Consider the following 27557-nt stretch of genomic DNA (forward strand, 5'->3'; position numbering starts at 1 on the left):
CACCATCTTTGACCAGGTCTCCGCGTCTCATGCTTTCTCAGGTATGACGCGCCATTCAACATGTACTTGCTCTTCACATCTGCAGCCAGCCAAAACTTTATACCAAACTTTTCTGGTTTGTTCACCATGTACTGAGTAAAGCGACAGCGTGCTTTTGTGGGGAACAGTTGCTCATCCACAGTGATGGCAGTACTGTGCTTGTAGCACGCGATGCTGTTCTGAACAAATTTCACCCACACCTTGGAAACCAGGGCAAATTTGTCTTCTTGGAGACATCTGCCTCGAGTTTCTCTCTTGTCAAAATGCAGGAATCTCATGATCTCCCTGAATCGATTCCGGGACATGGTCCTTTGAAGAATGTATAGCCATAGTCAGCTGACCAGAAGCTCTCCAATGCCAAACTCTTTGCGCCTTGTGCACCACAGATATACAAAATCGAAATGAAGGCTTTTAGTTCGACAACAGACATGTCCCACGAACTGTCCTCCTTTAGTCTGTGTGCCTCAGCCACGGTGCAGTCCCTGATGTGGTTCAGCATCCCTGTCACACCCTGATCTGTTTCACCAGTCTATGTACTTGTCTCCACCCACCACCAGGTGTCTCTCATCTCCCCTCATTATCCCCTGTGTATTTATACCTGTGTTCTCCGTTTGTCTGTTGCCAGATCGTTTTGTTCGTCAAGCCTACCAGCGTTTTTCCCCTTGCTCCATCGTTTTGTTTGTCAAACCTACCAGCATTATTCCCCTTGCTCCTGTCTTGTCTATAGTTCCTGTTTTCTAGTTTTCCCGGTTTTGACTATTCTGCCTGCTCTGACCCTGAACCTGCCTGCCGTCCTGTACCTTGCCTCACCACACTGTATTATTGACCTCTGCCTGCCCTGCCCTGTCGTTTTGCCTGCCCCCTTTTCTAGGAATAAACTTTTGTTACTTCGACACTGACTGCATCTGGGTCTTCCCTAAAATGTGATAGTATGAACTGGTCATGACCAACCCAGCAGACTCAGACCAGCTCCACAATGCTGTCTCCCCGCAAGGAGCCACCATTGGACAACACGAGAAGTTACTGCAATGTCTTGTGGAGGGGCTCCATACCCTGGCAGAACTCCATGACCAGGCATTCGAGACTTTGCTGGAAGCGAGTCACACCCGTAATCTCCCAGCCTACCCCAGTGTCCCGAGCACCCCGCTTACCTCCTCCGGAGCGCTACGCTGGAGATTCCGGAAACTGCCGGGCTTTTCTCTCCCAGTGCTCAAGGATAGAGTACATCATAACGCTGATGTCCGGGAGGCACTCGCCTGGTCTACGGCGGTTTGGGTGCAACAGTCCGCCATCTGCCTCAGTCTAGAGGAGTTTGTGGCAGAAGTTCGGAAGATATTTGATTCTCTGTTGTTCGGGAGAGAGGCTACTCCAGCTACATCAAGACTTCTGTTGTGTGGCAGACTATGCAGTGGATTTTTGCATGTTGGCAGCTGAGAGTGCCTGGAACCCGGAAGCATTGTTCGACATATTCCTTCACGGATTATCGGAGGTGGTGAAAGATGAGCTTGCAGCCCAGGAGCTAAACATTGACCTTGAATCCCTCATAGCTTTCCGGATCGATGGGCGGCATCGAGAATGTAGGAGGGAGAGGGAATCTGTTTCCTGTTGCCCTCGTTCGCCCTCGATTCCCACCTTGCCTCCGAAGAATCCCAGAGACCCCCGAAGTCTACATGTTCGAGTGAATGAAGTCTACATGTTCGAGTCGGCAGCACTCTGTGATTCCCGAGTTCTCTCGGGAATCACAGAGGGCTGCCGACTCGTCTCCTTCGGAGTCCATGCACCTGGGAAGGGCTAGATTGAGTCCGGCTGGGCGCTTACGCCGACTCCACACCCAGAGCTGTCTATATTGTGGAGCTACGGGACATTTCATAGCTACCTGCCCATTAAAAAACCAGGTTCATCAAGAAGGGGCGAGTACTATGGTGGGCCTTATGGAGAACTTTTCCTCTCCCCTTACTCACACCCCTTTCTATGCCATCCTGCTGTGGGGGAACCAGTCAAAATCTCTCTGGGGACTCACCGACTCTGCGGCCGATGAGAGTTTTTTTTTACGCTACCCTGGTGTCCAAGCTGGGCATCCCCACTCAGCCCCTCACCATTCCAATGGATGTTAGAGCGCTGGACGGGCGCTCTATAGGCCGAGTCAATCACAATACCACTCCCATCAACCTACGAGAGTCAGGGAACCACAGCAAGGCTATCCAATTCATGCTAATTAAGTCTTCTCAGGTTCCCATGGTATTGGGATTCTCTTGGCTCCAGTGACACAACTCCATCATAGACTGGACTGCTGGTGCCATTATGGGCTGGAGCCCATTCTGCCACACCCATTGTCTGAAGTCAGCGCAGCCTGCCCCGGGACAACTTCCTGCGGGCTTGGAAGTTGCCCTGGACCTCTCCGTGAAGAACTGCTACCCACTACCACTCATCTCCTCAGCCTTCGAGCCACTCCAGGGGGCCACCGTGTTCTCCAAGTTGGACCTACGGAACGCCTACCACCCGATGCGAATACGGGAAGGGGACGAGTGGAAGACTGCCAGCGGTCACTACGAGTATCTGGTCAGGCTATTTGGCCTTACCAACGCCCCAGCTGTGTTCCAGGCTCTGGTTGATGATGTTCTCCGCGACATGTTGAACCGGTTCGTCTTCGTCTACCTCGACGACATACTCGTCTTCTCCCACAAACTTTCCCCCCTGGTTTATCGGCCCTTTCCCCATCTCCAAGGTCATTAGCCCCTCTGCTGTTCATCTTCTGTTGCCCCGTACATCCCACTTTTCATGTGTCTAAAATCAAACCCATGTCTCACAGCCCTTTGTCTTCTGTTTCCTGCAGCTTAAGTCATGTCATTCTGTCCTTGTCACCTTCCTACATTTTTGCCCGGCTGTACAAGCTTCCAGACTGTTCTGTCATTTCCCAATTCCTGTTCTCAGGTGGCGGTGGATTTGGCCTTGACAGGATCTATACAAATATATATAATTTAAGCTTAGTTAGCCTATTTGTAGAAAAATTCTAATAAAACATTTTATCAGATGACCAATTATTCTCTAATGTTGAATAATAATAAAAGACATAACACTAAAATACAAAGACAACAACCCACAATATTGGCCTACAAAGTGTGTCCTTTCTGGAGAGAATTGCCTACCTGGTAGTCCTACTGGTGGTGGCAGTCTGGGCACTCTTTGGTGGCATGTCTTGTGGGGTATGCATGGGTGTCCGAGCTGTGTGCTAGTAGTTTAAAACAGACACCTCGGTGCATTCAGCATGTCAACACTTCTTACAAAAACAAGTAGTGATTAAGTCAATGTCTCCTCCACTTTGAGCCATGAGAGATTTACATGCATATTATTAAATGTTAGCTCTCCGTGTAGATTTAAGGGCCAGCTGTGCTGCCCTGTTCTGAGCCAATTGTAATTTTCCAAGGTCCCTCTTTGTGGCACCTGACCACACGACTGAAGTGTAGTCCAGGTGCGACTAAACTAAAGCCTATAGGACCTGCCTTGTTCGACCTGCCTTGTTCATGGTGTTATTGAAAGGGCAGAGCAGCTCTTTATTACAGATAGACCTCTCCCCATCTTAGCTACTGTTGTATAAATATGTTTTCACCATGACAGTTTACAATCAAGGGACACTCCAAGCAGTTGAGTCACCTCAACTTGCTCAATTTCCACATGATTTATTAGAAGATTTAGTTGAGGCAGAGCAGCGCTTTATTATGGACAGAATTATCCCCATCTTATCTAATGTTGTATCAACATGGTTTGACCATGACAGTTTACAATCCAGGGTTGTTCCAAGCTGTTGAGTCACCTCAACTTGTTCAATTTTCACACTATTTAATAGTGTGAAAATTAGTGAATGACTTGTCCCAAATACAATGCTTTTAGTTTTGGAAATATTTAGGACTAACTGATTCCTTGCTACCCATTCTGAAACTAACTGCAGCTCTTTGTTAAGTGTTGCAGTAATTTCACTCGCTGTAGTAGCTGACGTGTATAGTGTTGAGTCATCCGCATACATAGACACACTGGCTTTACTCAAGGCCAGTGGCATGTCATTAGTAGAGATTGAAAAAAGCAAGGGGCCTAGACAGCTGCCCTGGGGAATTCCTGATTCTAACTGGATTATGTTGGAGAGGCTTCCATTAACCTCTTACACCTGCTCCAATATCCAATGATAGGCGTGGCGCGAATTACAAATTCCTCAAAAATCCAAAAACTTCAATTTTTCAAACATATGACTATTTTACACCATTTTAAAGACAAGACTCTCCTTTATCTAACCACACTGTCCGATTTCAAAAAGGCTTTACAGCGAAAGAAAAACATTAGATTATGTCAGCAGAGTACCCAGCCAGAAATAATCAGACACCCATTTTTCAAGCTAGCATATAATGTCACAAAAAACAAAACCACAGCTAAATGCAGCACTAACCTTTGATGGTCTTCATCAGATGACACGCCTAGGACATTATGTTATACAATACATGCATGTTTTGTTCAATCAAGTTCATATTTATATCAAAAACCAGCTTTTTACATTAGCATGTGACGTTCAGAACTAGCATTCCCACCGAACACTTCCGGTGAATTTACTAAATTACTCACGATAAACGTTCACAAAAAACACAACAATTATTTTAAGAATTATAGATACAGAACTCCTTTATGCAATCGAGGTGTCCGATTTTAAAATAGTTTTTCGGTGAAAGCACATTTTGTAATATTCTGAGTAGATAGCTCGCCATCACAGGCTAGCTATTTTGACACCCACCAAGTTTGACCCTCACTAAACTCAGATTTACTATAAGAAAAATGTTATTACCTTTGCTGTTCTTCGTCAGAATGCACTCCCAGGACTTCTACTTCAATAACAAATGTTGGTTTGGTTCAAAATAATCCATAGTTATATCCAAATAGCGGCGTTTTGTTCGTGCGTTCAAGACACTATCCAAGGTTGACGAAGGCTTACGCGCCCGATGCGTTTCGTGACAAAAAAATTCTAAATATTCCATTACCGTACTTCGAGGCATGTCAACCGCTGTTTAAAATCAATTTTTATGCTATTTTTCTCGTAAAAAAAGTGATTATATTCCGACCGGGAGTCGTTGTTTTCGTTCAAAGACGAAAGAATAAAAACATGGTGTCGCCTCGTGCATGCGCCTCCAGTCTCTGTTCTCTGATCGACCAGTATCTAAATGCGCTAGTGTTTTTCAGCCAGGGCCTGCAAAGACATCATTCAGCTTTTTGCCGCCTTCTGAGAGCCTATGGGAGCCGTAGGAAGTGTCACGTTACAGCAGAGATCCCCTGTTTTGGATAGAGATGATCAAGAAGGCCAAGAAATGGTCAGAGAGGGCGCTTCCTGTTTGGAATCTTCTCAGGTTTTGGCCTGCCAAATGAGTTATGTTATACTCACAGACACCATTCAAACAGTTTTAGAAACTTTGGAGTGTTTTCTATCCAAAGCTAATAATTATATGCATATTCTAGTTTCTGGGCAGGAGTAATAATCAGATTAAATCGGGTACGGTTTTTATCCGGCCGTGAAAATACTGCCCCCTATCCAAAACAGGTTAAAGAGCACCCTCTGTGTTATGTTAGACAGGTAACTCTTTATCCACAATATAGCAGGGGGTGTGAAGCCATAACTCATACGTTTTTCCATCAGCAGCCTATGATCGATAATGTCAAAAGCCGCACTGAAGTCTAACAAGACAGCTCCCAATTTCTTTGTCATCAGTTTCTCTCAGCCAATCATCAGTCATTTGTGTAAGTGCTGTGCTTGTTGAATGTCCTTCCATATAAGCGTGCTGAATGTCTGTTGTCAATTTGTTTACAGTAAATAGCATTGTATCTGGTCAAACCATTAAAAATAAAGTTTACTTAGGGTTGGTAACAGGCTGATTGGTCAGCTATTTGAGCCAGTAAAGTGGGCTTTACTATTGTTGGGTAGCGGAATTACTTTAGCTTCCCTCCATGCCTGAAGCTACACACTTTCAAGTAAGCTTAGATTGAAGATATGACGAATAGGAGTGGCAATATCGTCCTCAGTAATTTTCCATCCAAGTTGTCAGACCCCGGTGGCTTGTCATTGTTGATAGACAACAATACTTTTTTCACTTATTCCACACTTACTTTACGGAATTCTAATTTACCATGCTTGTCTTTCATAATTTTACATCTGCTAATGATAATAATTTGCTAATAATAGAAACAAAAGGCCTACAACAACCATTGTAAGCCGATAATAGCCTAATGCCAATAAAAGGCTAATTATAGATAGCAATAGCAGTGATTGGCCAACAATGACGATAAGGGCACACACTTTCTAGGCTTAAATTGAAGATGTGGCAAATAGGAGTGCCAATATTGTCCACAATTATCCTCAGTAATTTTCCATTCATATTGTCAGAACCCGATGGCTTGTCATTGTTGACAGACAACAATAATTTTTCACTTCTTCCACACTGACTTTACGGAATTCAAAAATTCTTGTCTTTCATAATTTGGTCAGATATACTTGGATGTGTAGTGTCAGCGTTTAATGCTAGCAGGTCATCCCTACGTTTTTGTTTTTTTACCCTCTTTTTCTCCACAATTTTGTGTTATCCAATCAGTAGTCACAGTCTTGTCTCATCGCTGCAACTCCCGTACGGACTCAGGAGAAGCGACGGTCGAGAGCCGTGCGTCCTCCGAAACACAACCCAACCAAGCCGCACTGCTTCTTGACATAATGTCCACTTAACCCGGTAGGCAGACGCACCAATGTGTCGGAGGAAACGCCGCACACCTGGCGACCGTGTCAGAGTGCACTGCGCCCGGCCCGCCACAGGAGTCGCTAGTGCGCAATGGGACAAGGACATCCCTGCCAGCCAAATACTCCCCTAACCCGGACGACGCTGGGCCAACTGTGCGCCACACCATGGGTCTCCCGGTCGGCTGCAACAGAGCCTGGAATCTAGTGGAATCTCACCAGAATCTCTAGTGGCACAGCTACTTAGACCACTGCACCACTCGGGATGCCCAAAGTTTGTTTATCTTGCCAATGAAAAAGTAATTATCTCTATAGGAGAAAGCCCTGCCTCCAGCTGTTTGCTTAGAAATTCTAGGTTAGCAGTAAAACCTTGAAATCAGTCCTAGCCTATGATCATGATGCTTAATCAGTTTCTTGATATGACACGCCTGTCAGGTGGATAGATTATCTTGGCAAAGGAGAAATACTCACTAACTGGGATGTAAACAAATATGTGCTCAACATTTGAGAGTAATAAGCATTTTGTGCGTATGGAACATTTCTGGGATCTTTTATTTCAGCTCATGAAAATGGTACCAACACTTTACATGTTGTGTTTATATTTCTGTTCAGTATAATTCCTTCTCGGAACTATCTACGCGCTCTCCTCCTGTCACCTTTTCCCTTCACTTGTGGACTTAAGTGCACAACACATCACCTGTCTGTGACCAGGCAAAAACAACTTTCCAAGCCAAACCTTCATATCATGACTGCTAACCGCTACACACAGCCTTAATCGTTGTCACCTTATAGTTAACATACACCACATGACCAATAGTATGTGGCAGTGGAGGCTGGTGATTTGAAAAATTGAGGAGAATGTGAGACCCACGTTATTGGCACTGAACGCACAGAGATGTCAAAGTGTTTCAAAAATCGTCAAAGAGTAATTATTTTAACCTAAAGCATTTAATAAAGACATGTATAGTACAATATTATGGGGAATGGGAATGAGAGGGCTAATTACACTGTGTTTGGAAGGGATCACAGCAGTGATTGAATGAGTGTATGAGGCATGAGTTGAAGTGTTCAGAGGCTTGATTTCAGTGCAGGATAGGATTTGACTGGGAAGACAAAAAAACAATAACACAACGCACAACACAGTTAGACAAAAGAGCTAAGAATGAGTTAGTCCAAGCAAGGAGTAAAATCATTGATGTGTAATAATGTAATTGTGTTTGTGTATGTGATTGACTCTACATAGAGTAATGAGAGAAAATTGATAGGGTTACTCACAGTGCTTGGAGAGGAAACATTCAATGTGCCAGTGGATGAGCGGACAGGGGTGAAAACCCTGTCAAACTGCAGCAACCTTATACTTGTTCATATTAATTAGATTTAGACTAGATTAGGGAGGGGATTTCCTCTACCCAGACACAGAGACAACAACCGATAGACAATACAACTCACATGGCTGAGCTTGCTTTATACAGGTTTGCATCATGCAGTTCTATGCAACTGTAGGCCTTATAAGAAATTCACTCACATCTGCCATCACTATTATGTTAATAATTTTGGATTGAAAACGTGAAGGCAGCCTAGCCAGCCCAATGTTGAATATAAACCAAATTTGATCACATTATCTCCTGACACACAAATGGACTATAAATACATAACGTTGCCAATTAGTTTACCCTGACCAGATAGACAGGGAGCATAGGCTGTATGCAGCTGTTCTTATTAGTAACCTACAGTTGATCAAACTGAAAAATCATCTCGTTTTCATCCTATATAGTATGTCAGATCTCTAATGTTTAGGTGTTGGCTAGGCTGCTGTAACATTTACAGTTGAAGTCGGAAGTTTACATACACTTAGGTTGGAGTCATTAAAACGTGTTTTCAATCACTCCACAAATTTCTTCTTAACAAACTATAGTTTTGGCAAGTCGATTAGAACATCTACTTTGTGCATGACACAAGTAATTTTTCCAACAATTGTTCACAGACAGATAATTTCACTGTGCCTTTAAACAGCTTGGAAAATTCCAGAAAATGATGTCATGGCTTTAGAAGCTTCTGATGAGCTAATTGACAACATTTGAGTCAATTGGAGGTGTACCTGTGGATGTATTTCAAGGCCTACCTTCAAACTCAGTGCCTCTTTGCTTGACATCATAGGAAAATCAAAAGAAATCAGCCAAGACCTAGATCAGTAGCTCAGTAGACCTCTACAAGTCTGGTTCATCCTTGGGAGCAATTTCCAAATGCCTGGGGGTACCATGTTCATCTGTACAAACAATAGTGCATAAGTATAAACATCATGGGACCACACAGCCGTCATACCGCTCAGGAAGGAGACACGTTCTGTCTCCTAGAGATGAACGTACTTTGGTGTGAAAAGTGCAAATCAATCTCAGAACAACAGCAAAGGACCTTGTGAAAATGCTGAAGGAAACAGGTACAAAAGTATCTATATCCACAGTAAAACGAGTCCTATATCGACATAACCTGAAAGGCTGCTCAGCAAGGAAGAAGCCACTGCTCCAAATCTGCCACAAAAAAAGCCAGACTATGGTTTGCAACTGCACATGGGGACAAAGATTGTACTTTTTGGAGAAATGTCCTCTGGTCTGATGAAACAAAAATAGAACTGTTTGGCCATAATGACCATCGTTGTGTTTGGAGGAAAAAGGGGGAGGCTTGCAATTTGAAGAACACCATCCCAACCGTGAAGCACTGGGGTGGCAGCATCATGTTGTGGGGGTGCTTTGCTGAAGGAGGGACTGGTGCACTTCACAAAATAGATAGCGTCATAAAAAAGGAAAATGATGTTGATATATTGAAGCAATGTCTCAAGACATCAGTCAGGAAGTTAAAGCTTGGTCGCAAATGGGTCTTCCAAATGGACAATGACCCCAAGCATACTTCCAAAGTTGTGGCAAATTGGCTTAAGGACAACAAAGTCAAGGTATTGGAGTGGCCATCACAAAACCCTGACCTCAATCCTATAGAAAATTTGTGAGCAGAACTGAAAATGCATGTGCAAGCAAGGAGGCCTTCATACCTGACTCAGTTATACCAGCTCTGTCAGGAGGAATGGGCCAAAATTCACCCAACTTATTGCGGGAAGCTTGTGGAAGGCTACCCAAAACGTTTGACCCAAGTTAAACAATTTAAAGGCAATGCTACCAAATACTAATTGAGTGTATGTGTCACGTCCTGACCAGTAAAAGAGGTTGTTTGTTATTGTAGTTTGGTCAGGGCGTGGCAGGGGGGTGTTTGTTTAGAGTGTTTCGGGGTTTGTTGGGCTATGTTCTTTGTTAGTCTATTTCTATGTTAGTTCAAGTATGTCTATTTCAATGTGGTGTTTATTGGGTTGACCTTCAATTGGAAGCAGCTGCTCCTCGTTGCTTCTAATTGAAGGTCCTATTTAAGAGGGGTGTTTTTCTATGGGATTTGTGGGTAGTTGTTTCCTGTTTTGTGTTCGTGCACCTGACGGGACTGTTTAGTGTCGTTTGTTGTTTTTGCATACGTGTTTCTTTTGTTTTCCTTCTTTAATAAAATAAGAAGTTGAGTTTACACGTTCCCGCTGCGTTTTGGTCCAATCCCTACGGCGCCCGTGACAGTATGTAAACTTCTGACCCACTGGGAATGTGATGAAAAAAATAAAAGCTGAAATAAATCCTTCTCTACTATTATTCTGACATTCCACATTCTTAAAATAAAGTGGGGATCGAAAGTGACCTAAAACAGGGAATTTTTAGTAGGATTAAATGTCAGGAATTGTGAAAAACTGAGTTTCAATGTATTTGGCTAAGATGTATGTAAACTTCCGACTTCAACTGTATATCATGATTTTTTGCTTGTGTTTGTCCGGAGTGATTATGTGTTTTCATCTTTGCTAAATAAATACCGAAGAAAAGTGGAAAGCCTACTTGAGCACACGCAAAAAAATGTGCTGCGTCAAGCTCTCTCTTTAATCTAATGGATGATGCGATGGAAGATATCAAATCATTCAGAATTGATTTCGACATCCAAGAAAAGACAGTCGAAAGTTCTATATGTTCAGCAAGTAAAGCATTGTTAATTTAATTACCTATGCAAGCTCATTGTACTTTCCCTTGTCGGCGGAACTTTCCCTCTCGTCGTGTCCTCTAAAAGCCAATTTGTGCGCCCCAGAGAATGAAAGGGGTTCTTCAACAAAAAGTCCACAACATTTTTGGCAGCGTTGGCCCTACTACCATTCTGGCAGAGAAAACTGCACACTTGCGCTGGTAGCTAGCTAGCTACTGAAGTTAGCAAGGCAAATTTAAATAAATTGCGCTAACTGAACACAAAATAAAGTTCTAAAACCAAGAAAACAATTTAAATTATACTTCCCTCTCCTGTAAATTGAAAAAACTAATTTGAATTGAATAATATCAAACAAATGCTCAACTATCACTTTTCACTCTTAATCTCTGTCCAACAATGTCACCAAGCTTCTCAACACGTAGAACCCCCATAATGCTCTGTGGCACAATCCCAATACAATTCAGTAGTTTCATTCTATGATCCTAATTCTATGATTGGATGGACAACATGTCAGTTCACACTGCAAAAGTTTTGATTAGTTGGAGGATGTCTTCCGGAAGTGGTCATAATTACCATGTATGTCTATGGAAGGGGTGAGGCCTACAAGCATCCTAGGTTTTGTATTGAAGTCATTGTAGCCAGTGGAGGACAGAAGCGAGCTGTCGTCTGGCTACACCATGGTGCTACCCCAGACTGTGCTGTTTTTTTAAAACTTTTTATTTATTTCACATTTATTTAACCAGGTAGGCTAGTTGAGAACAAGTTCTCATTTGCAACTGCGACCTGCCCAATAGAAAGCATAGCAATTCGACACATACAACAACACAGAGTTACACATGGAATAAACAAAACATACAGTCAATAATACAGTAGAAAAAAGAAAACAAAAGAGTCTATATACAGTGAGTGCAAATAAGGTAAGATAAGGGAGTTAAGGCAATAAATAGGCCATGGTGGCAAAGTAATTACAATATAGCAATTAAACACTATAATGGTAGATGTGCAGAAGATGAATGTGCAGGTAGAGATACTGGGGTGCAAAGGAGCAAGATAAATAAATAAATACAGTATGGGGATGAGGTAGATAGATGGGCTGTTTACAGATGGGCTATGTACAGGTGCAATGATCTGTTCTGACAGCTGGTGCTTAAAGCTAGTGAGGGAGATATGAGTCTCCAGCTTCAGTGATTTTTGCAGTTCGTTCCAGTCATTGGCAGCAGAGAACTGGAAGGACAGGCGACCAAAGGAAGATTTGGCTTTGGTGGTGACCAGTGAGATATACCTGCTGGAGCGCCTGCTACGAGTGAGTGCTGCTATGGTGACCAGTGAGCTGAGATAAGGTGGGGCTTTACCTAGCAGAGACTTGTAGATAACCTGTAGCCAGTGGGTTTGGCGACGAGTATGAAGTGAGGGCCAACCAACGAGAGCGTACAGGTCACAGTGGTGGGTAGTGTATGGGGCTTTGGTGACAAAACGGAGGGCATTGTGATAGACTGCATCCAATTTGTTGAGTAGAGTGTTGGAGGCTATTTTATAGATGACATCGCCGAAGTCGAGGATCGGTAGGAGGGTCAGTTTTATGAGGGTATGTTTGGCAGCATAATTGAAGGATGCTTTGTTGCAATATAGGAAGCTGATTCTAGATTCAATTTTGGATTGGAGATGCTTAATGTGAGTCTGGAAAGAGAGTTTACAGTCTCACCAGACACCTAGGTATTTGTAGTTGTCCACATATTCTAAGTCAGAGCCGTCCAGAGTAGTGATGCTGGACGGGCGGGCAGGTGCGGGCAGTGATCGATTGAATAGCATGCATTTAGTTTTACTTGCATTTAAGAGCAGTTCGAGGCCATGGAAGGAGATTTGTATGGCATTGAAGCTCGTCTGGAGGTTAGTTATCACAGTGTCCAAAGAGGGGCCAGAAGTATACAGAATGGTATCGTCTGCGTAGAGGTGGATCAGAGAATCACCAGCAGCAAGAGCGAGATCATTGATGTATACAGAGAAGAGAGTTGGCCCGAGAATTGAACCCTGTGGCACCCCCATAGAGACTGACAGAGGTCCGAACAACAGGCCCTCCGATTTGACATGCTGAACTCTATCAGAGAAGTAGTTGGTGAACCAGGCGAGGCAATCATTTGAGAAACCAAGGCTGTCGAGTCTGCCAATAAGAATGTGGTGATTGACAGAGTCGAAAGCCTTGGCCAGGTCGATGAATACGGCTGCACAGTAATGTCTCTTATTGATGGCGGTTATGATGTCATTTAGGACCTTGAGCATGGCTGAGGTGCACCCATGACCAGCTCTGAAACCAGAATGCATAGCGGAAAAAGGTACGGTGGGATTCGAAATGGTCGGTAATCTGTTTGTTAACTTGGCTTTCGAAGACCTTAGAAAGACAGGGTAGGATAGATATAGGTCTGTAGCAGTTTGGGTCTAGAGTGTCACCCCCTTTGAAGAGGGGGATGACCGGGGCAGCTTTCCAATCTTTGGAAATCTCAGTCGATACGAATGAGAGGTTGAACAGGCTAGTAATAGGGGTTGCAATAATTTCGGCAGATCATTTTAGAAAGAGAGGGTCCAGATTGTCTAGCCCGGCTGATTTGTAAGGGTCCAGATTTTGCAGCTCTTTCAGAACATCAGCTATCTGGATTTGGGTGAAGGAGAAATGGTGGGGGCTTTGGCGGGTTGCTGTGGAGGGTGCCGGGCAGTTGACCGGGGTAGGGGTAGCCAGGTGGAAAGCATGGCCAGCCGTAGAGAAATGCTTATTGAAATTCTCAATTATAGTGGATTTATCGGTGATAACAGTGTTTCCTTGCCTCAGAGCAGTGGGCAGCTGGGAGGAGGTACTCTTATTCTCCATGGACTTTACAGTGTCCCAGAACTTTTTTGAGTTAGTACTACAGCATGCAAATTTCTGTTTGAAAAAGCTAGCCTTAGCTTTCCTAACTGACTGTGTATATTTGTTCCTAACTTCCCTGAACAGTTGCATATCACGGGGGCTATTCGATGCTAATGCAGAACGCCACAGGATGTTTTTGTGCTGGTCAAGGGCAGACAGGTCTGGAGTGAACAAAGGACTATATCTATTCCTAGTTCTACATTTTTTAATTGGGCATGCTTATTTAAGATGGTGAGGAAGGCACTTTTAAACAATAACCAGGCATCCTCTACTGACGGGATGAGGTCAATGTCATTCTAGGATACCCCGGCCAGGTCAGTTAGAAAGGCCTGCTCGCAGAAGTGTTTTAGGGAGCGTTTGACAATGATGAGGGGTGGTCGTTTGGTCGCAGACCCATTACGGATGCAAGCAATGAGGCAGTGATCGCTGAGATCTTGATTGAAAACAGCAGAGGTGTAGTTGGAGGGCGAGTTAGTTAGGATGATATCTATGAGGGTGCCCGTATTTACGGATTTGGGGTTGTACCTGGTAGGTTCATTGATAATTTGTGTGAGATTGAGGGCATCAAGCTTAGATTGTAGGATGGCCGGGGTGTTAAGCATGTCCCAGTTTAGGTCACCTAGTAGCATGAGCTCAGAAGATTGATGAGGGCAATCAATTCACATATGGTGTCGAGGGCACAGCTGGGGGCAGAGGGTGGTCTATAGCAAGCGGCAACAGTGAGAGACTTGTTTCTGGAAAGGTGAATTTTTAGAAGTAGAAGCTTGAATTGTTTAGGTACAGACCTGGATAGTAAGACAGAACTCTGTAGGCTATCTTTGCAGTAGATTGCAACACCGCCCCCTTTGGCAGTTCTATCTTGGCGGAAAATGTTATAGTTAGGGATGGAGATTTCAAAGATACTGTAGACCTTCATTGCAAAACAGTACATTTTAATCAATTATTTGGTGACATATGAATATATTTAATACAGTTTTATCTAAAAAGGATAACTTGTTTAATGTTTCACTATTTTATTTTCATGAAATTTCGCTGAGGAGAATGGTCCTCTCCTTCCTCCTCTGATGAGCCTCCACTGGTATGTAGACACCTGCTCATTGAACATCTCATTCCACAATAATTTATGTTTAATAGGGATTTGGTCCCCCCATTTGCTGCTATAACAGCCTCCACTCTTCTGGGAAGGCTTTCTACTAGATATTGGAACATTGCTGCTGGGACTTGCTTCCATTCAGCCACAAGAGCATTAGTGAGGTCGGGGACTGATGTTGGGTGATTAGGCCTGTGTCCCAGTCGGTGTTCCAATTCATCCCAAAGTGTTTAATGGGGTTGAGGTCAGCGCTCTGTCCAGGCCAGTCAAGTTGTTCCACACCGATATTGACAAACCATTTGTGTATGGACCTCGCTTTCTACTCCTGAAACAGGAAAGGGCCTTCCACAAACTGTTGCCACAAAGTTGGAAGCACAGAATTGTCTACAATGTCATTGTATGCTGTAGCATTAAGATTTCCCTTCATTGGAACTAAGGGTCAAGCCCGAACCATGAAAAACAGCCCCAGACCAAACTTTACAGTTGACACTATGCATTGGGGCAGGTAGCATTCTCCTGGCATCCGCCAAACCTAGAATCGTCCGTCGGACGTGATAAATCACTCCAGAGAATGGGATTGCACTACTCCAGAGTGCAATGGTGGCGAGCTTTAAGCCACTCCAGCAGACGCTTGGCATTGCGCATGGTGATCTTAGGCTTGTGTGTGGCTGCTCGGCTATGGAAACCCATTTCATGAAAGTCCCGACGAACAGTTATTGTGCTGACGTTGCTTCCAGAAACTTGGTACTGAGTTTTGCAACCGAGGACAGATGATTTTTATGTGCACTCCCGTTCTGTGAGCTTGTGTGGCCTACAACTTCACGGCTGAGCCGTTGTAGCTCCTAGACGTTTCCACTTCACAATAACAGCACTTAAAGTTGACCGGGGAAGCTCTAGCAGGGCAGAAATTTGACAAACTGACTTGTTGGAAAGGAGGCATCGTATGATGGTTGAAAGTCACTGAGCTCTACAGTAAGGCCATTCTACTGTCAATGTTTGTCTATGGAGATTGCATGTCTGTGTGCTCGATTTTATACACCTGTCAGCAATGGGTGTAGCTGAGATAGTCAAATCCACTAATTTGAAGGTGTGTCCACATACTTTTGTATTTATAGTGTATTTAGAAGAAGTCAGGGACAGGTGGGTTCAAGGTTTTTATTTGAATGAAATTATTAAAATTACAAAATGTAAAACTGTCAGATTGACCATCTTGGCAGTTCTAGTGTTAATGAGTTTTTGGTCATATCCTCCCATTGCTCTCATGAATACAGATTACAGACTAGAATCACTCACATCATCCAATGTTGCATAGTTTGAAGCGGATATTCTCTTGCTTGCTAACCACAATGTATTACAAAAGGGCCCATCTGCTTACCATTGTCATAGCTAAATTGGCTGCGTCTGTATTCTTCACATATTTCAGATCATTTATGAAGTTAATCTTACATCTAGATGTTCCGCTAGCGGAACGCCTCGCCAATATCCAATGATAGAGCGTGGCGCGAATTACAAACACCTCAAAAATCCCAAAACTTCAATTTTTCAAACATATGACTATTTTACACCATTTTTAAGACAAGACTCTCCTTTATCTAACCACATTGTCCGATTTCAAAAAGGCTTTACAATGAAAGCAAAACATTAGAGTATGTCAGGAGAGTACCCAGCCAGAAATAATCACACACCCATTTTTCAAGCTAGCATATGTCACAAAAACCAAAACCACAGCTATACAGCTATATGTTTGAGAAATGGAAGTAATAGGATTTTTAAGGTATTTGAAAATCGCGCCACTGGATTACACTGGCTGTTGCGTAGGTGGGACGATTACGTCCCGCCTAGCCCATAGAGGTTAAAATAAATTTTTATGCGATTATTCTCGTAAAATAGCGATAATATTCCAACCGGGAGACCTTGTTTTCGTTCAAACACTGAAAATAGAAAATGGAGTCTTCACATGCACGCGCGCACCAGTGTCATTGTTCTCAGAACGACCACTTTCCAAAAGCCCTACTGTTTTTCGCCCAGGGACTGCAGAGTTATCATTCCCCATTCTGGCGCCTTCTGAGAGCCTATGGGAGCCTTAGAAAATGTCACGTTACAGCAGAGATCCTCTATTTTCGATAAAGAGGCTACAGAAGGCCAAGAAATGGTCAGACAGGGCACTTCCCATATAGAATCTTCTCAGGTTTTGGCCTGCCATATGAGTTCTGTTATACTCACAGACACCATTCAAACAGTTTTAGAAACTTTAGGGTGTTTTCTATCCAAATCAAATAAGTATGTGCATATTCTAGTTTCTGGGCAGGAGTAATAACCAGATTAAATCGGGTACGTTTTTTATCCGGCCGTGAAAATACTGCCCCCTATCCTAAACAGGATAAACTATTACACAGCAGATGAGGCATCATGTGTTCATATAATGTGCATATTTTTTATGCATTGTATGTGTTTTGTATGCAAAAATAAGGCGTTTGGTCACTGCATTTGTCTTAACCCCTGTGCAGCGAAAAATCATATCGCCATTAGCATAACAAAATTTAATAATTATTTTTTTTCAATTTTTTGGGCTAGCCATCTAGGAACAATCGCATATCACATCTAGTCTTGTATACTATTGTCAATAATCCCTTACCTTTGATTATCTTCATCCTTAGGCACTTCCAGGAATCCCAGGTCTACAACAAATGTATTTTTGTTCGAAAAAGTTAATCATTTACGTCCCAATAGCTTGTTCTTGTTAGCGCGTTCTGAAGGCTTCACCAAAAGTCCCGACGTGCGCGGGGCTACTCTTTCAACAAAATGCATTTTTTTCTTATTTAGGTTCGTTCAAACATGTCAAACGTTGTATAACATAAATCTGTAGGGCCTTTTTCAACGAGAGCTCCAATAAGATTCGAGGGGGACGATTGCATTGTGTTTCAAAACGTTTCGAAAGGGGAGGGTAACCAGGGGCGCCGGCGTCATAATGGTGATGGCCCTCTCCGTGTGACCACGTTCCACAGCGTGTCATTCTGTCAGTTTTCACAGTAGGAGACTCAAATCACTTTGTAAAGACTGGGGACATCTAGTGGAAGCAATAGGAAGTGCTCAATGAACCATAGCTCACGGTGTGATTAATAGGCAACGTGATGAAGTTGAGTTCGCAATTCAGAATTCCACTTCCTGTTTCGATCTGTCTCGGAGTTTTGACTGCCATATGAGTTCTGTTATACTCACAGACACCATTCAAACAGTTTTAGAAACTTTAGGGTGTTTTCTATCCACAAGTATTAATTATATGCATATCCTAGCTTCTGAGTTTGAGTAGTAGGCCGTTTAAAATGGGCACACATTTTTTTCAAAATGCGCTGTGGCGCGCCCTATCCTAGGCGACCGTCAAGAGGTTAATAGCATCAGTAAAATAAACTTCCATTAGGTTTTAGATCCAGCAATCTGCTCTCAATCACCTTAAACTTGATTATACTTTATAAAATGAAACAGATTGTTGTCACTCTTAACTAGTTCATTACAGAGCACACAATCAGCTGTGTTACAGTTGTTGGAATAGGCTTGTTATTTGTGTTTGTTTTGCTAACTTGATGCTCATTTAAATTCTCTGTAGTATCCTTCTTTAAAATATTCATATTGTGATATTCATTCACTCCTGAACCCCAAATTAGGTTATTTGGTAACCCAGTGCTGGGTAAGTATTGGACAGAACATATGCTGGGTAATTTTGACCCAGCCAGTTGATTTGCCTGAATAACGCAACATGTTGGTTGTTTGGAGGACCCAAAAATGGGTTAATTTAATCATCAGTTGTTGTTTTTTTGGTTGGCCCAGCAGCTAGGTATTTTTTAAGTAATCCCAACATTGGGATATGCATTGGCTTTTGAGGAACTAATGCACTTGTGTAGACCTCATTAAAGCTTAAAAAGTGTCTGTTTTCAAACTTAACATTTACAAGAAAGCAGATGAACCAGAATTACATTTACTCTCACGGGAGGCCAAAAATAACTATCTGAAAACCACGCCCCTACTAAGCCACGCCTCTAGTCTTCATATCTGAATAACCAAGAATCAGTAACCCCGCAGTTTTTAAAGAAAACAACCCAAATAAGTGACCCAACGGCAGCAACCCAGCCGTTGGGTCAACCAAACAATCCAGCATTCTTGTGTATGGCAGCCATACCATACTCAAATTTTTTTGGGGTTGTTTGGATGACCCAAATGCTGGGTTGCAGGCATTGGGCCACTTAGTTGGGTTGCTTACTAAAAAAGGCAAGGTTGGGTTGTTGATGCTTGATCATTGAGATATGACCCAGTGGGTCAGATCAGATGACTGGAGGTGTGGCTTAGCAGATGTGTGGCTTTCATATAGTTATTTTTGGCTACCCGTGAGAGTAAATATCATTCCAATTGATTTGTTCTATTGTATTGTTATCACATGGTATGGTTGAACACTGGCTATTGTGTAGCTTTAATGAGGCTTGCACAAGTGTTCTTTAAAAGCCTGTACTAATCCAATGTTGGCATAGTTACCACTTTGTTACAATATGTAAATATAATGAATTTTTTTTTTGCATTTTTCAAACTTAACATGATGAACAGGGATGACATTTACTCTCACGGTTGGCCAAAAACAAATATCTGAAAGCTATGGCCCTAATAAGACGCACCTCAAAATAACCTAAGGATTACATTAAAAAAGACGCAGCTGCTGGAATATGGTGTAATTGCAGACTGAAATTTGGGGCTATTCTTGATGTGGGTGTTCCCTGATATCAGGAAACGCCAAATTTGTATTAATTTGTTTACATTTATTTTAACAGGGAAGACATAGAGACCTAGGTCTCTTTTACAAATGTGCCCTTTATATACAACATAAATAAACACACATCTATCTATCTATCCATCTATCCATCTATCTATACACAAAATACACATTAAAATACAAAAACACAGTCATGGGAAGTACAAATAAAACATTACAAATCACCCAGAAATACAGTTGCATTCCTCCACAAATAAGTCCCCAATCAATACTTTAAAATCCCTGAACACATTGATACCTGCCATTGGTCAGTTCCGGTGTTATGGTTTCTCGACACAGATGATTTGTTTACATAGTTAGTATAACAGGTTAGTATAACTAATGTGGCAGGTTAGGATCATTAACATGGCAGGTTAGGTGAATTAGCATTTCAGGTTAGGAAAAGGGTTAGGGTTAGCTACAATTGTCACTGGGAGCTCCCGAGGGGCGCAGGGTCTCAGTGCTACAGGCGTCACTACAGACCCTGGTTAAATTCCAGGCTGTATCACAACCGGCCGTGATTGGGAGTCCCATAGGGCGGCACACAATTTGCCCAGCGTCGTCCGGGTTAGGGTTTGGCCATCATTGTAAATAAGAATTTGTTCTTAATTGACTTGCCGAACAATGACAAACATCAATATATGTAACTTGATATTAAGAAATGCTCGATATCAGAAAACACCCTTAAAAAACCTCTCTTGGGTAGGGGGCAGTATTTTGAAGTTTGGATGACAAACGTGCCCAACGTAAACTGCCTGTTACTCAGGCCCAGAAGCTAGGATATGCATATGCATGGTAGTATTGGATATAAAACACTCTAAAGTTTCCAAAACTGTTAAAATAATGTCTGTGAGTATAACAGAATTGATATGGCAGGTGAAAACCTGAGGAAAATGCATCCAGGAAGTGGGATATTTTTGATGTGGGTACTTTTCTATTGAATGCCTATACAGTATGTATTTGGATAGGACCCAAATTGCAGTTCCTATGGCTTCCACTAGATGTCAACAGTCTTTAGACATTGTTTCAGGCTTGTATTCTGAAAAACGAGGAAGAATGAGAACATTCTTTCAGTGGACTCTAAATGAACCAAAGCTGTTTTGAGCGCGTGACCGATTTTTCGCCGTTCGTTGTTTTTCCTTTCTATTGAATACGCTATTATCCGGTTGAAATATTATCAATTATTTAGACAATAGACAACCTGAGGATTAATTATAAACATCGTTTGACATGTTTCAATGAACTTTACAGGTACTATTAGGATGTTTTCGTCTGCATGTCATGACCGCCTTTGAGCCAGTGGATTACTGAACAAAAAGAACCAACAAAACAGAGTTTTTGGGACATAAAGAGGGACTTTATCGAACAAAATGAACATTTATTGTGTAACATGGACTCTTGTGACTGCAAACATATGAAGATCATCAAAGGTAAGTGATTAATTTTATCGCAATTTCTGACTTTTGTAATTCCTTTTCTTGGTTGTGAAATGTTTGTATGCTTTTGTAAGCGGGGCGCTGTCCTCAGATAATCGCATGGTATGCTTTCACTGTAAAGCCTTTTTGAAATCTGACACAGCGGCTGGATTAACAAGAAGTTCATCTTTAAGCCGATGTATAGCACTTGTATATTTTATGAATGTTTATTATGAGTATTTCTGTATTTTGAATTTGGCGCTCTGCAATTTCACTGGATTTGGCCAGGTGGGACGTTACCGTCCCACCTGCACATAAGAATTAACTGCGTTCTGCAATTACAGCCTTCTCAGCTGTTGGGTCAATCCAGCATGAAAGTGAATAAAAACCCAACTGATGGTTAAATTAACCCACGTTTGAGTAAACCCAACAAGTTGGATTATTCACACAACCCAGCTAGTGTTCTGTCCAATTTTTACCCAGCGCTGTCTTACCAAATAACCCAATTTGAGTTGTTTTTAACCCATAATGTTTTTGAGTGTACTTAGTCTTCTTTCTCTTTTTCTTTCTTTCTTACTGCATACAGTATTCTGTACTCCTGTATTACCATACTTCCCCTTTTCCCATTCTTCCTTACTGTAGCATACACAACTTTACCCCTAAAGTGGGGGAGAAAGACACGCAGAGAGCCATACGGCAGGCCTTTGACGTGTGGCAGACGGTGACCCCACTGACTTTCCAGGAGGTGGCCTACTCCGAGATCAAGAACGAGGGGAAGGAGGCCGACATCATGATCTTTTTCGCCTCTGGTTTCCATGGTGATAGCTCTCCCTTTGACGGGGAGGGGGGGTTCCTGGCCCACGCCTACTTCCCAGGCCCTGGGATCGGAGGGGACACTCACTTTGATTCAGACGAGCCCTGGACACTAGGCAACGCTAATCATGATGGTAAGTAATACTGATTACTTTGGCTTGTTCAGATGTAGTGTTGAACCCTTGTATTTGAATGGATTATTAAATGTAGAATGGGTTTTACAAACTGGTTCATGCCACCGTAACTCTTTTTTCAAAGTGCTCCTGATTCTATATACACTGAACGAAAATATAAATGCAACATGTAAAGTGTTGGTCCCGTGTTTCATGAGCTAAAATAAAAGATGCCAGAAATGTTCCATACGCTCAAAAAGCTTATTTCTCTCAAATGTTAAATCCCTGTTAGTGAGCATTTCTCCTTAGCAAGATTATCCATCCACCTTACAGATGTGGCATATCAAGAAGCTGATTAAACAGCATGATGATTACACAGGTGCACCTTGTGCTGGGGACACTTAAAGTCCACTCTAAAATGTACAGTTTTGTCACACAACACAATGCTATAGATGTCTCATGTTTTGAGAGAGTTTGCAATTGGCATGCTGACTGCAGGAATGTCCACCAGAGCTGTTGCCAGAGAATTTAATGTTAATTTCTCTACCATAAGCTGCCTCCATCATCGTTTTAGAGAACTTGGCAGTACGTCCAATGGTGGTCACAACAGATAATGACTGGTTTTCTGATTCACCCCCCTACCTTTTTTTGTAAGGTATCTGTGACCAACAGATGCATATCTGTGTTCCCAGTCATGTGAAATCCATAGATTAGGGTCTACTGCGTTTATTTCAATTGACTGATTTCCATATATGAACTGTAACTCAGTGAAATTGTTGCATGTTGCGTTTATATTTTTGTTCAGGTTGTTGGTTAACAAGTGTTGGCCTACTCAAAAGCTACCAAAGAATAGTGCATACCAGGATGAAGAAACCTCTTTCATTGGCTGATGGTCATTGCTGAATGATTCAGTGATCAATGATCAATAGTTGAATACCAGTGAGCTCTTGATAAGTGTGTGTGTGTGCCATCTGAGTGACATAGCACTGGACAATAATATGAACAAGTAAGGGGGATACTCCAGGCTCATTATTCAAAATAGCAGTGTCCAAAATGTATCAGTGAAACAATGCTGCAAAAATACATAGGAAGTACGAATTGGCCCCCAATGATTGAATGAACAAGTAGGCCTACATAAAGTATTAAGGCATGGGAATGGAAGGATGACACACACTGAGACATAACATTAACAGCAAAAGCAGACACAGCATAGGAATTCCAGGAATTAAGGAATTCCACCAACAGACAGAATCCAGTGCATGAAGATGAAAATGAAAACACATTCAGCAACTCTTGGTAGCCCAATCCACGTTTGCTTGAAAAAGCTGTATTTTATTCTTAAAACCAATGCATCCTTTATTTCAAGCAAATGTCCGTTGTGCAACCAAGAGATGCTGAATAACTTTTCATCTTCATTTTCTCCACTGTTTAAGTGCCTTGGTTTGAAAGGGAGGTAGAGATAGGAGTTTTTTATTTTACTCTGCACTCTACCTGAAGCTCAAAAGATAGCGCGGGTATGAACAGAGGTATTACACTGTCCAGAACTTCAATCTCAACAGGACTGCCCAATGAAATAAAGGACAATTATGTCAAATAAACAGGTTCAAATAGTCAAATCAATTATCACGGCGAGGAAAAATATTAATACCAGCTCCCACTCAGAAGTTGAGATATTATTAAGTGTTTTAAATTATCATTCGGATCTATTTACAAGGGGAGATGTCTAACGAACAAATTACCACGGTATTTCTGTGAAGCTGACATTTTCTTACACACTTTTTAGACTCTCACAGATACATTTAAAAAAAAACACATTTAGTCTAATTCATGTGGTAAAACTTTTGCAGCATGGTTTCACTGATTCAGAGGGGTTGGGTTAAATGCGGAAGACACATTTCAGTTGAAGGCATTCAGTTGTACAACTGACTAGGCATCCCCCTTTCCCTTTCCCTTCACTGATACATTTACCACTGTTATTTTGAATGGCGGGCCTACAGTATCCCCCTAACTTGTTCATATGGTCCAATGCAATGTTTTTTCTCCAGGTAATGACCTTTTCTTGGTGGCCGTACATGAGCTTGGGCACGCCTTGGGGCTGGAGCATTCGAATGACCCCAGTGCCATAATGGCTCCCTTCTACCAATACATGGAGACACACAACTTCAAACTGCCCCTTGATGACCTCCAGGGTATCCAGAAAATATACGGTACTTTGTCACTTATATATTTTTTACACTACTTAGCCAAGCTAAGCTGAGCTGTACTGTGCTGGCCTGGTTACTCATCCACGATAGTCGCTGGAACATTGTTGTCGCTGGAAGTAGGGGTGCTGTGGATGCTGCAGCACCCCCTGAAAAATATGAATAAAAAAAATATATACAGTATAGTTGAAGTCGAAAGTTTACATTCACTTTAGCCAAATACATTTAAACTAATTTAAAAGTTTTCACAATTCCTGACATTTAATCAGAGTAACAATTCCCTGTCTTAGGTCAGTTAGAATCACCACTTAATTTTAAGAATGTGAAATGTTAGAATAATAGTAGAGAGAATGATTTATTTCAGCTTTTATTTCTTTCATCACATTCCCAGTGGGTTAGAAGTTTACATGCACTCAATTAGTATTTGGTAGCATTGCCTTTAAATTGTTTAACTTGGGTCAAACGTTTCGGGTCGCCTTCTACAAGCTTCCCACAATAAGTTGGGTGAATTTTGGCCCATTCCTCCTGATAGAGCTGGTGAAACTGAGTCAAGTTTGTAGGCCTCCTTGCTCGCACACGCTTTTTCAGTTCTGCCCCAAATTTTCTATAGGACTGAGGTCAGGGCTTTGTCATGGCCACTCCAATACCTTGGCTTTGTTGTCCTTAAGCCATTTTGCCACAACTTTGGAAGTATGCTTAGGGACATTGTCCATTTGGAAGACCCATTTACGACCAAGCTTTAACTTCCTGACTGTTGTCTTGAGATGTCACTTCAATATATCCACCAAATTTTCCTCCTCATGATGCCATCTATTTTGTGAAGTGCACCAGTCCCTCCTTCAGCAAAGCACCAAAAAGTACGATCTTTGTAGTCTGGCTTTTTTATGGCGGTTTGGGAGCAGTGGCTTCTTCCTTGCTGAGCGGCCTTTCAGGTTATTTCGATATAGGACTCGTTTTACTGTGGATATAGGTACTTTTGTACCTGTTTCCTCCAGCAGCTTCACAAGGGCCTTTGCTGTTGTTCTGGGATTGATTTGCACTTTTCGCACCAAAGTACGTTCATTTCTAGGAGACAGAACATGTCTCCTTCCTGAGCGGTATGACGGCTGTGTGGTCCCATGGTGTTTATAATTGCGTACTATTGTTTGGACAGATGAACGTGGTACCTTCAGGCATTTGGAAATTGCTCCCAAGGATGAACCAGACTGGAGGTCTGCAATTATTTTTCTGAGGTCTTGGCTGGTTTCTTTTGATTTTCCCATGATGTCAAGCAAAGAGGCACAGAGTTTGAAGGTAGGCCTTGAAATAAATCCACAGGTACACCTCCAATTGACTCAAATTATGTCAATTCGCCTATCAGAAGCTTCTAAAGCCATGACATCATTTTCTGGAATTTTCCAAGCTGTTTAAAGGCACAGTTAACTTAGTGTATGTAAACCTCTGACCCACTGGAATTGTGATACTGTGAATTATAAGTTAAATAATCTGTCTGAAAAGCAATTGTTGGAAAAATTACTTGTGTCATGCACAAAGTAGATGTCCTAACCGACTTGCCAAAACTATAGTTTGTTAACAACAATTTGTGGAGTGGTTGAAAAACAGAGTTTTAATGACTCCAACCTAAGTGTATGTAAACTTCTGACTTCAACTGTATCTAAAAAGATTGGGGGGAAGAAATTTTAAAAAAATCACAAAAGTAGTGCACTGGGCCTTTACCAATCCTGTATTAGCGGTTCGATATAGCCATCTGTAGCGTTTCCTTAAAATAAAATCCAGCGCCACGCGGGAATTGGGAATTAGGAGGTGGGGAACCCTTTTTTTTGGTGACCATTCGAAACTTAAAGTGGTTTTATTGCTATTAAAATATAGGTTGTGATAGCTGTAAGGCTAATTGTTATTTTCATTTATTCACCCAGTAGGCTAGTTTAATTTTGGTTTCATATAGACCTATTGGTATGAAAATAGACAACTGAACAACTTGCTATTTAGAGCATTTCCCCAAAATACATGTCTTGTTTTTGTCTTCAAAGACAATAACAATTGTAGGCTATAACAAATGTGCATTGTCATGCAGTGACAGAATGATAATTGAGATAATGCAAATAATTAATGATTACCTAGTTGGGCTAACTTTTTTTAAACTTTTTGCTGTAGGCCTACATCATCATCCTCTGCCTGCATCCCTACCTGTAGTATAATGTATTTCCACCTCTCACTCTATCAGTCTTGCTTGTCCATCTTCTTGAATTAAAATGAGATATTCTAACAGATCAATCTAGCTGGCAAAACATCATTAAATATTACTAAGTTGGCCTCAGAGTGGCGCAGCGGTCTAAGGCACTGCATCGCAGTGCTAGAGCCGTCACTACAGACCCGGGTTCGATCCCGGGCTGAATCACAACCGGCCGTGATCGGGAGTCCCATAGGGCGGCGCACAATTTGCCCAGCTTCATCCAGGTTAGGGGGGTGTTTGGCCAGGGAGGCTTTACTTGGCTCATTGCACTCAAGCGACTCCTTGTGGCGGGCCGGGCGTTTGCAGGCTGACTGCGGTCGTCAGTTGAATGATGTTTCCTCCAACGCATTGGTGCGGCTGGCTTTCGGGTTATGAGGGTGGGTGTTAAGAAGCGCGGTTTGGCGGGTCATGTTTTGGAGGACGCATGACTCAACCTTCACCTCCTGAGCCCGTTGGGGAGTTCCAGAGATGAGACAAGATCGAAATTGGGGGTAAAATAATATATATATATATATATTGCTATTTAGTTATTTATTTAGCTATAGGGTAGATGTAGGGCTGTTTTTTAAATATATAATGAGCACCCAGATGCTGCGTAGGCAACAGAATAATATCAGACAGAGACAAGCTGGCCCGGTGAAAAATTTGCCAGCGTTGGCTACTAGATTGCAGTATTAAGATGTGACCGACCGGCTCAATTCAGTCTTATGTAGCAAAATTTGAAATTGTGTGTTTTACATTGGATAAAAGTAGCAACTCAGAGCTAGAAAATTGTATATCATACAATACAGCTGAGGAACAATGGGAAAGTAATTCTGCTTTGAAAGTTAAACTTTATGGTAGAAAGTTAAACTTGTAACCCCACTTTTTAGAAAATTACATTTACTTTTACGCCATTTATCAGACGCTCTTATCCAGAGCGACTTACAAATTGGTGGATTCACCTTATGATATCCAGTGGAACAACCACTTTACCATAGTACATCTATATCTTTTTTTTGGGGGGGGGGGGGGGGGTTAGAAGGGGGGGGGGGGTTAGAAGGACTTTATCCTATCCCAGGTATTCCTTAAAGAGGTGGGGTTTCAGGTGTCTACGGAAGGTGGTGATTGACTCTGCTGTCCTGGCGTCGTGAGGGAGCTTGTTCCACCATT

At 42.2% G+C, this 27557-nt stretch overlaps 1 protein-coding gene across 2 annotated transcripts in view; it reads left to right on the plus strand.

Moving 5' to 3' along the window:
• Window positions 1–27557, plus strand: part of mmp24 (matrix metallopeptidase 24) — a 107928-nt gene that overhangs the window by 48001 nt on the left and 32370 nt on the right. For both annotated transcript variants that reach the window (XM_014131593.3, XM_014131592.3), the window contains exons 4-5: window positions 21688–21992; window positions 24017–24178. In XM_014131593.3, the coding sequence (XP_013987068.1) occupies window positions 21688–21992; window positions 24017–24178 (467 nt within the window). The remainder of the gene's footprint in view (window positions 1–21687; window positions 21993–24016; window positions 24179–27557) is intronic.

Source organism: Salmo salar, chromosome 12 (assembly GCF_965601325.2).
Source record: "Salmo salar chromosome 12, fSalSal1, whole genome shotgun sequence".
Lineage (NCBI taxonomy): Eukaryota > Metazoa > Chordata > Actinopteri > Salmoniformes > Salmonidae > Salmo > Salmo salar.